Genomic DNA, 10,239 nt, shown 5'->3' with positions numbered 1-10,239 from the left:
AAATTGAAGTTATCAAACACTAAATTCTAAATTAAATATAGATGAATCCTTAAAGCTATAAAAGTTATTTTTCCCTATTTTCTTTGTCCTTTGATTAATAGACATCACAGCAGCTGGTTATTTTGGCTGTTAATTCTTTAAGAGCTGCCGCTGCTGAACTTGACGCGGATCTGACACGATTTTCTCTGGGCATTCGTTGCATCCAGTGGGGAAATAATTATGGATTATAATGACTTATACTGTCTGGACTCCGCTTCGTCCACGGTGAAAGCCGATACATTGCATGCACATAGTTTATTTCACGCTTTGATATGAAAGGATACAGGCTACAGCGGGCGCCGGCGCCTTTGTGCGTGCATTGTGCATTGAAGATCACGCTCTGTGAGCACAATACCGTTTCCGCACTCGTTTGACTTGCGCCTGGCGCTGAAGTGAAGTGGAGCACGCGTCTGAAACGTCTCCCGTTCTCAGTCGTTCTGCGACTGGATAAATGCACTTCTTGTCAAGAGAAAAAGTGACAGAAGCAGCAGTTGTGAGTGGGGTGGCCAACCCTAGCCCCTCCCCTGCGTTAATTGCGTTAAATATTTTTATCGCGTTAAACTGAAAAAATTAATCGCCTGCATTAACGTGCTAATTTTGACACCACTACTTTTTACACTTTAAAACTGTTATACATAAAGAAATGAGTAGTAATTTTCACAAACATGTTTAAAATAAAGAAGTTTCACATATCAGAGATCATGGATGCCAAATATGACTGGGAAAATCTCTATAATCTGCCTTTTGCTTTTGCATAATGCTTCATCCACACCAATAGGTGTCAGTATAAGTCATATGGGCTAGAGAAAGATACACAGTCATTTCGAAAAGTTTGTATCTATGAGTTGAACACTGATGAATGCCACTGCAATGTCAATTACGGGGGAAATAGGATTTTCTTTGAGTTAGGGGTATGTCAGTGAGAAAACATGGTAGACACAGTAAATTCAGCATCTGTATTGATGGTAAATTTGCTGAAATGTATGAAATGACTATTTACATTAATAATTTAAAAGTGAGTTAAGTTATTTATTAATATGTACATTTACGACATTGAAAGCACACACGATGCATATTCTTTATTCATGATTTTGTAGAAGTAGAGTTAAAAAATATTGCTATGTATTCTTGCTTCATTTTGCTCCTTTCAAAGTGATTTGAACACACCTGACATCATAATTCCAACTTCCCAACTCAGAAATATGAATTTTTCAGTAGGACTTGAACGCACCATAAGCCGTCTCAAATGAGTTCCAAATCGTTGAGGTCAACTCAACGTACTAATTCTATTGTACTAATTCTAATTATTGTACTAATTCTCTACTAATTGTACTAACATTTTGTTCTTTCTTTCACAGCCAAGCAAAAAGAAGGCACACACTCTCTGAGCAGTGACTCTGGACTCTCCAGCTCCTCCCAGTGGACTGGAGGACAAACCTCTGGGCTCCCAGTCAGCTCCAGCTCTGAGGAGCATCCCCAGCTCCCCAGAGGGCTAAGAATGGAGGAGGAACAACCTTCTCCAGGCATCCTGAGATATGACCCTAAAGCCAATCAAGCAGCATTTGATCATTCCAGTCATTTAAATGGTGAAGCTATGTTCATAGAGCGAGAGACGGACATTTTAGATGATGATGATGACATCATCGCTCCTAATGATGCCATTGCTGCCGTTTCAGACTCTAAAGGCACACTGTCTTCAAAGGAAATGTCTGGCTTGTCTTCAGGTGAATGTCAGAACTCCGTCCAATCAGATGATTGCCAAAGTGAAGCTCCTCCTGCCATATTTAGAGAGGATGTGAATTCCTCAAACACACTCCTACACACTTCAGTACCTGCTGGATATCAGACACATATATGGGTGAAACAGCAACAATCCACGTCTTACATGCACACTTCATCAGACAGACTGGAACACAGGAAGGAGATGGAGCTCCAAAAAGGTGCAAACAAACCTTCATTACCAGACAATGGCTTTCCGGAGGCGCAGTCCGAGCCAGACAAGGACGATGAGTTTGCGACACTGGCTTTGGATGTAGATCAATCAATCGAACAGCTCAATCAGCTGATCCTGGACCTTGACCCCGACTTTGAGCCAATCCCCACCCAGGCAAGGAGTCACATGACCCACTCGGCCTCCCTTCACACCAATGGAAAGACGCACTCGGGTGGAAGGGCCAAATCCCACCAGTCAGGTAAGAACAAATCCTGTTACATTCACCAGGCCTGAATCAATTTATTAATTCCAACTGACCTGCAATCATCCACCAAAATGTTCTAGTTATGTTTTAGGACAAAGTACTATATGTTATTCCTTGAAATACTCTGGTGTATCATGTAAATGCCACAGTATATGAATATTGCAAGCATTGTGTAGCATAGTAAATATCAAAAGTACCATGGTATTACGGTCACACTTTATTTTAAGGTCCAGTTCTCACTATTAACTAACTATTAACTATGACTTTTGCCTCAATAATCTCCTAATTACTGCTTATTAATAGTTAGCAATGTAGTTGTTAAGTTTAGGTATCGGGTAGGATTCAGGATGTAGAATATGGTCATGCAGAATAATACATTAATATGTGCTTTATAAGTACTAATAAACAGCCAATACGCTAGTAATATGCATGCTAATAAGCAACTAGGAAATAGTGAGAATTGGTCCCTATACTAAAGTGTTATCGGTATTACCATCTGAGACCATCACAGCACCATGGTATTGTCAACGCACATTTTGTAAGAGTTCATAAACTTGATAGATACACAACTTCTTTGCATACCCAGCAAATTAACCTTTTTGCAATATTTTAACCTTTTTGATTTTGTAACTTATATTCTATATTTGTTATATTTATTTTTCTACTGTAAACATAAAATGCACAGTATAATGACAATTTATATCAAATACTTTTTGAAATTTTAATTGAAATATATGCTCATCATTTCATTATTATGACTGTAAAATCAAATTAGTATCAAATACAAAGGTAACTATAAACAGACATCATAAGGCAACCAACAATTTGTTTATTTTATAGACACTACTGTTCAAAAGTTGGGGGTCAATACATTTTTTTTTTCATTAAATTGATAAAAATTTGTACATGTACATGTAAAGACATGCATACTGTTACAAACATTTCTATTTTTAAAAAAAGTTGTTCTTTTAAACTTTCTTTAAATCAAATAATCCTGATAAATTATTTTAAAACATTTAAAAAATCTTACCGAACCAAATCTTAGAATGGTAGTGTGTGTGTATGTATAAGATACATATGTATTACCCTCACATTTTAAATACATGTGCCATTTTTGGTGCTTTCAGTGGCATTTTTGCCTTATTCACTGGTTAATGTCTGAGCCTTCAGGCTAGTGACTTTTATTTTAAATTAATGTTTGAGGTTTCTATTGGCAGGGGCCTAATTTATGTTAATAAATGCACAAAGTAACATACAATGGTCCTCTATGTGTAGCTCCTGACAGGATTGCTAAAGAAAATAAAGTCCTGCCTTTCATTTCTGTGTGTGTGTGTAAGTGTGACTGTGCTTGAATATGTAAACATGCAGGTCTAGTATGGAATGCTTGCATAGTGTAAATGTGACCTCTAAGCTGCCTTTTAGTTAAAAAATTGACATAATCATATTTCTAGCAGTGTAATAACTTTGCCTTTGACAACCATTTAGTTACTCCCTAATAATGTTATATTGACTTCTGCTTTTTCCAAACACATCTGTGATGCAGTCTTCATGAACTCAATACTCTGTCTCCTTTGACCTCGGCATACTGAGTGGGTCTTTTTGCTTTTGAAGTGTGTCCCCTGCCTTGCATATGTCCCCTGTCTTTTCTGTTATAAGATCCCAAGGTCCTTTCTTGCTGGATCAGCTCATGTCAGAAAAGTTCTGACACCTGGAATGGAGATTCTTTGAGTAGAGCAGTGAATTCATCCTGCTGAACAGAAATCTTTGCAGTGTTATTATTACTGTAGTATGTCACCAGATATATGCCCGGTGGTGTGTGTTTGAACACACATGGTGTAAGGGCTGAGGAATGCCTTTGAAGTGAGCATCTCCTGACACACAAAACATGTTGTCTTTCCCCATCGTTAAGTCTCAAGGATTTTGTTTGTCTGTACAGTGATAGTGCACAGAGCTTGTACTGTTGCCCATTTGCAATGAATTATTGCCATGTTTTTATCATTATTATGAAAAACTGGGATCTAAAGTTCCGCATTGATAATCTGGGATTATTTTTATTTTACCCCTGAAATAATCAAATAAATAAATAAATAAAGACTTTCCAAAATCTGCACTTTTTTAGGTCACTAATCAAATAAGCAAATTTGTGTCATTGATCATGTGATTCTTTGTATAGTTTTTGCTTCCATTGATATTTAAAATGATCTCTAGATCTCAAATCATGCTGGAGAATAAAGTTTTCATGTATTGCTGTCATTAAAGCAAAAGACAGAAACTAAAAAATAAGATATTTTGAAATTAAACTTCAGTCAAACTGTTATAATTTGTAATGGATAAAACAGTTTAAAATATTTAGAAGTATTTTCACTGGTGGTCTCAGAAAATTTATCAAAAATCTTGTATATATATTTATTTTATTTATACAAATGTATTTATAAAATGTATGAATTTATTTTATACAATATGTAACATTTTATTCATTTATAATATTCATTTATTGATTTTATTTCTAATGTTTTTTTTTATTTTTATTTTATTTTATTTTTTCTTATTTATTTTAATGTTTTTGTGAAATGTACTTTATCACAGCCCTGAAGTAAATGGCTCTTGTTTATGTGAGGTCATAAACTTCTCCTAATGGATCTTATCAAAACAAGCTTTGTTTGAGAACATGCTATTTTAGTTCATGCTGTTTGAAGCTCTTTAACTTTGTTTGATGTTGTTAGAAAATCATGAATAAGAGTGAGATCCTCCTATCTCTGAATGACCAGTCACCATTAAATGTGAACTGTCATGCATTGAATATCAACTGTGAATGCCAAATGAATAACTCTCTGTTTCTGTGTCTCTGTCTGTACAGGTTGGAGGCAGAGACAGCTCAGTGATGTCTCTGAATACTCTGTGCTGCTGAGTGCAGGTAGCGATCGAACGCAGAACAAACAGAGATTCGTCTTTGGCAAGCCATCTCCGGTACAAATGCGCACACATTTATTACTGCACAAATACTTCATAATTGTATAGCCTCAAAATTTTAAACGTTTTAATGTTTAAACTCAAAACATTAAATGTTTTAACTGGAGACTAGTACGATAAAATCACTCACCAACCCTCTGCAAAGTTCTGCCCAATGTCAACTAAAATACAAGTTTAACTTGTATAGAACCTGGAACATTGCTACAACAATGCCTCATATGTTATTGTCTGTTTCAGCAAGGTCTATATCACACTGACACTGTTGACATTGGTGACCTTCCTCCAGAGGCTGACAGTCCACTGTGGGTGGGTCTTAATCAAGTTCAGCCCACACCGGCATTTCCTGTGACACCCCCTACTCCATATGGTAAGGCTGACACTGTGTTTGATATTTGTTATGCTAGTAAGCATTTCACAGTCTTTTTAACCTCTGTTACTATTAAATAGTAATATTGCAGTATATTACTATTATATGTATGGTCATTTCTGAAAATATTATTTCTATAGCACATTTACAAAATACATGCATTGACCAAAATGCTTTCCAGCAGATAACTTAAACAATATAAGCATTTACGTACACATAGACACATTAAAACCTGGTAATGTCTCATTATAAAAAGTCTTTATGCTCAATTTAAACACATCAACTGTCAGAAAAAAAATTATATGCAATGGAAGAGAATGACATAATTGGGGAGCAGAAAATAAAAAATGCCCTTTCACCTTTTGATCTTAAAGAATCTTAAACTGAATCCTAAAATTAACAGGCAACCAATGTAAAGATGCTAAAACTAGAGTAATACTATCGCTCTTCTTTGCATGGGTCAGAATCCTGGCTGCTGCATTCTGCACCAACTGAAGCTGAGATAATTGGCACGGAAAAATACCTATAAAACGAATAGCAATAATCAATACATGACGTCATGAGAGAGTCAATTTCAATTTGGAAATAACTCTTGAGTTGGTAGAAACCAGCCTTAACAACATCATTAACCTGCATATCAAGTGCCAATGCAGAGTCCAGAGTAACACGCAGGTTCTTAACCTGATCAGAAACACTTAATGAAATAGAGTCTAGCCTACTTATAATCTCCTTGGTGCCAGAAGGAGATCCAAAAACAACACACTTGGCCTTATTAGTGTTAAGATGCAGAAAAGTACTGGCTAACCAGGCTTTAACCTTGCGTAAGAAATGTACTAGTGAACAAAACAATGAATACCCTCTTGGATCAAGTGCAATATATCAAATTTTTATACAGTTTTGTATCATCAGCATATAAATGATAAGAATTGTTGTATTTATGAAAAATTGAGTCTAATGGACACATATACAATGAAAATAAAAATGGTCCAAGAATAGAACCCTGTGGCACACCACTGCTTAATGTGCTTAATTGTCTCTTTCCCCTTACAGTGAAGAGTGGACATGACTTCATCCCTTCGAGACCTGGCTCTCAAACCAGTAGATACTACATGAGCTCTCCAATATGGCAAGGTAATCAACTGACACAGAGGCTACATTCTTATGCTACTTCTTTTTATAACTACAGTAGCAAAATCATGTTTATATCTACTTGAGAGGACAAGTATGTGTGCAGATATCATTTTGTGTGTGTACTTGATTGTTCCAGTCAGGAAAGAATCCAACTGTATCTCATACAAATGTAACCTTTAAAAACCCCTGTAGCAAAGTCTGTCTTGCTGCTGTCGCAAATTCTGTGCTGCTCAAAATAACTCTGCTACAGGATGTGGCCCTCTGGGTCAGGATGCATATTTCCTGTAACCTGGCCAGTCAGTGCTCTGGGAACTAGAGCTGTCCTTAGAATTTAGCCCAAAGTACTTCAGTTTTGACGCAAACTCTTACTGTATGTGTACAACTGAACACATAGCCTTCCAAAGTGTGCACAAGAAAGCGCACACATATGCACTAAAAAGTTTAATCCTTGTCCAGTGTTTGCACAATTTTTCTAGAAGTTATGAGCAATGAAAACGTCTTTGTACTCATTTAAACTAGTTTCGTGAAACTCGCCTCAGACAAATCCTTGTCAGTGCTAGCATCTGTTATTATTGCAGTCTCCAGTAGCCTGTGTTGCCACCTTTGTCGACCAACTAATTAGCACAAAAAATTCAAAGTGTATGTGCAAGCTGAGTGTACAGAGTATGCATGGTTAGAAAAATCAGACTGCACACTTGCAGTACCTACATACTGTACTCTGCTGAGGATGACATTTAAATTGCACAGTGTACACATACCCTATGCGTAAAATGTCACTGTTTGTTTAATGTAAATGTCACTTTAAAGGGGTCCTATTATGCTCTTTTACAAAGTCTTGATTTTGTTTTGGGGGTGTACTAGAACAGGCTTTCATACTAGGTTGTTCGAAAAACACATTATTTTTCACATATTTTACATTATTACAACACCTCTCTCCTCAGTCTGGCATGAACGGCTCGAATAGTTCCTGTATCAAATGAAGGCCTGCCTTCTGAAATACGAAATGTGCTGTGATTGTTTAGCTGGGCCAGTGTGTGTTGTGACTGGCACCACTCTGGTCTTCTCGGAAAATATGTGTTGTAGTCCAAACGAGTCGTTCTTTGTAGTTTTTGAAAAGTGATTTCTGTTAAATAAAATATCTCCTTTTGATGTGGACTTGATGTATGCTCAAACAGCAACATTACAGACTAACTAAAGTTGAAAATTTTTTTCAAAAAAATAGGACCCCTTTAACATATTCTGTCAGTCATTTCTTGATTTCCTTATTTTTAAACAAAAAACAAATAAAATTATTAGTTAAAAACATCAGCACATTTGCAAAAACTCAGACAAATATTTAAATTGCACTCATAAAAAAAAATCATTATCATTATGTAACTTTTATGGGGGAAATACTATTGCCTGATTACGTCTTAATGAGGAGGCACAGGAAAACATGGGAATAATGATAGATTGGAAGAACAAGAAGACGATGTTATATCACATTATATTACAAGATTTTTTTTTGTTTTTTTACAGTTTTTACAGTATTAGTACATTGATTGATATAAAAACATTCACAAGCAACTACAAACCATAGCATTAAATGTTTTTACACTTCATAAATAATCTTCAAGCCAGATTACCTGTTTTATAATCCAAATTCCAGCATTACAAGATTTCTATTTTAAATAAAAAAACAATAAACAAAGTGATAATGAAATAGATTTGTTTCTTTATACAGTGTTTAACACGTCCAGCCTCCAGCAAGTTTAGCCTAGAGGAGGGGAGGATGTCTTGTATATTTTAATTTCCTGATGTGGGAAGATTTGGAGGTTATGTAACAGCAGTCCATCTATGTTTTAGTGTCTAAATAAACAGGAGAAAATAAAAGGTCTCACAGCCAAACTCTCACTGACAGACAAATGCAAATATTTACACAGACGTTTGAGGGGGAAGGAAGGGAAAAGCACGGCCCCTTTAAATGAATTTATGTGCTACAGTGGCTGAGGTCACGTCAGGGACGTTACAGTCTGATAAGCAGGAACAGTTTAAAGTTGTCTATTTTAATATGTTTTAATTGTATATTTTTATATTTCATATTTTAAAATGCATCCTTGCTGAATAAAATCTTACTGACCCCAAACTTTTGAACAGTATTGTAAAAAATTAAGTAAACAGCTTTAAACAAGATAAATTCACCAGAGAAACAAGAGTATCTTGAATAGAGTCTGGGACCACCAGGGAAAAGCATTTCTATTTTACATTTCTTTCATTTAAAACATAGTTACATATTATGTTATTATATAATTTAAGTCACTTAGAAAAATTGAAGAATCTAAAACATTTGTGTTTTATTCATTTTAGATCATAACATTTCAAAACCTAAACCTTTTTCTCTGTAAATTGTTTTTTCATACTTTTTTTTTTTCCATTTTAATTTTAGCAGATTTTGTTCATTTGTTAGATCAGTAGTTAAACAAGTGAAATAATCTGCTAAAGGAAAGTCAAATATCAAACACAAAATCAAAGTCAAAATACACATATTCAAGATTCTTGTCTTAGAAGTCTTCATATATTGTGAATGTTGCTTCCTGGGTAAAGATAATGTTTTTCATGTATTTATTCCAAATAAATACAGTTTAAGAAAATAACTGTTTTGCATAGAAGCAGATGTTGTGAACAGCAGCACATGGTGGTCCATAAAAGGCCTCACCCCTGACCCCAGTGCCGTTTGGTTAGGTGAAACAGACTGTGAGAGTCTGTGGAGAACAATGATTGAATAACCTATCAAAGGCAGGAGAGCACTCATGAACTCTTATGGTAATGAAGCCATGGGGGGTTTTCACTGCCTTTCTGCCTCATGCCAGTTGGGGGCAGTCGTCCTCCTCCCTCTTCCTTTTCCTTCAACCTTCCCCCTTCCCTCCTTCCTCAAAGCTGGAGTCAGTCAACCAGTGGCACTGCTGGAAGAATTAAGTAGTTTTCCATCTGGGGTTTAACAGAATTCCAAAAACTCAATGACTTAATTCAGGCTAGACACAGATGAGTAGAGAGAGAGAGGAAGGGGACAGAGTTGGACAGAACTGCAACTGTGTGACGGGATGGTCATGGTCAGTGTTTGTGCCGGGAAGCAGACAGCACAAAAGAGAAAGAGAGAGAGAAATGTGAGGTGAAATAAGTGACAACGTAGACATTACAGACTTGGGACCGTGAAAGACTGACACTGGGAGACTAAGTAAGCGTGCAGGAGCGTCAGAACACAGCAGTGGCCGGCAAGTTCAGTTTATCTTCTGTGGATGAGTCTCTTTTGAGGAATACTTCAGCATGACTGCTTCTCTGGGTATTTGTGCCATTTTGACAAACTTTTTGAGTTGTGCTTGTGTTTGTGCATGTGCTTGTATGCTAATGCATCAGCCATTTGCTGTAGCCATCTCTGGCAGACTTGAATTGTCTTCTTGTCAGCATGAAGTCTATGTGAACACCCCCTCTCCATGGACAAAACTCTCTTCTCTTCTCTTCTCTTCTCTTCTCTTCTCTTCTCTTCTCTTCTCTTCT

At 36.3% G+C, this 10,239-nt stretch overlaps 1 protein-coding gene across 1 annotated transcript in view; it reads left to right on the top strand.

Annotated features, from left to right (window-relative positions):
* LOC107697574 (tensin-3-like) overlaps positions 1-6,788 on the top strand; it is a 24,316-nt gene extending 17,528 nt beyond the window's left edge. The window contains exons 12-15 of the mRNA XM_016498376.1: positions 1,398-2,231; positions 5,095-5,204; positions 5,445-5,574; positions 6,625-6,788. Of these exons, the coding sequence (XP_016353862.1) occupies positions 1,398-2,231; positions 5,095-5,204; positions 5,445-5,574; positions 6,625-6,788 (1,238 nt within the window). The remainder of the gene's footprint in view (positions 1-1,397; positions 2,232-5,094; positions 5,205-5,444; positions 5,575-6,624) is intronic.
* Positions 6,789-10,239: the final 3,451 nt, after the last annotated feature.

This window comes from Sinocyclocheilus anshuiensis, unplaced genomic scaffold (assembly GCF_001515605.1).
Source record: "Sinocyclocheilus anshuiensis isolate Anshui unplaced genomic scaffold, SAMN03320099.WGS_v1.1 scaffold801, whole genome shotgun sequence".
NCBI lineage: Eukaryota > Metazoa > Chordata > Actinopteri > Cypriniformes > Cyprinidae > Sinocyclocheilus > Sinocyclocheilus anshuiensis.
This window is presented reverse-complemented; position numbering and strand designations above follow the sequence as displayed.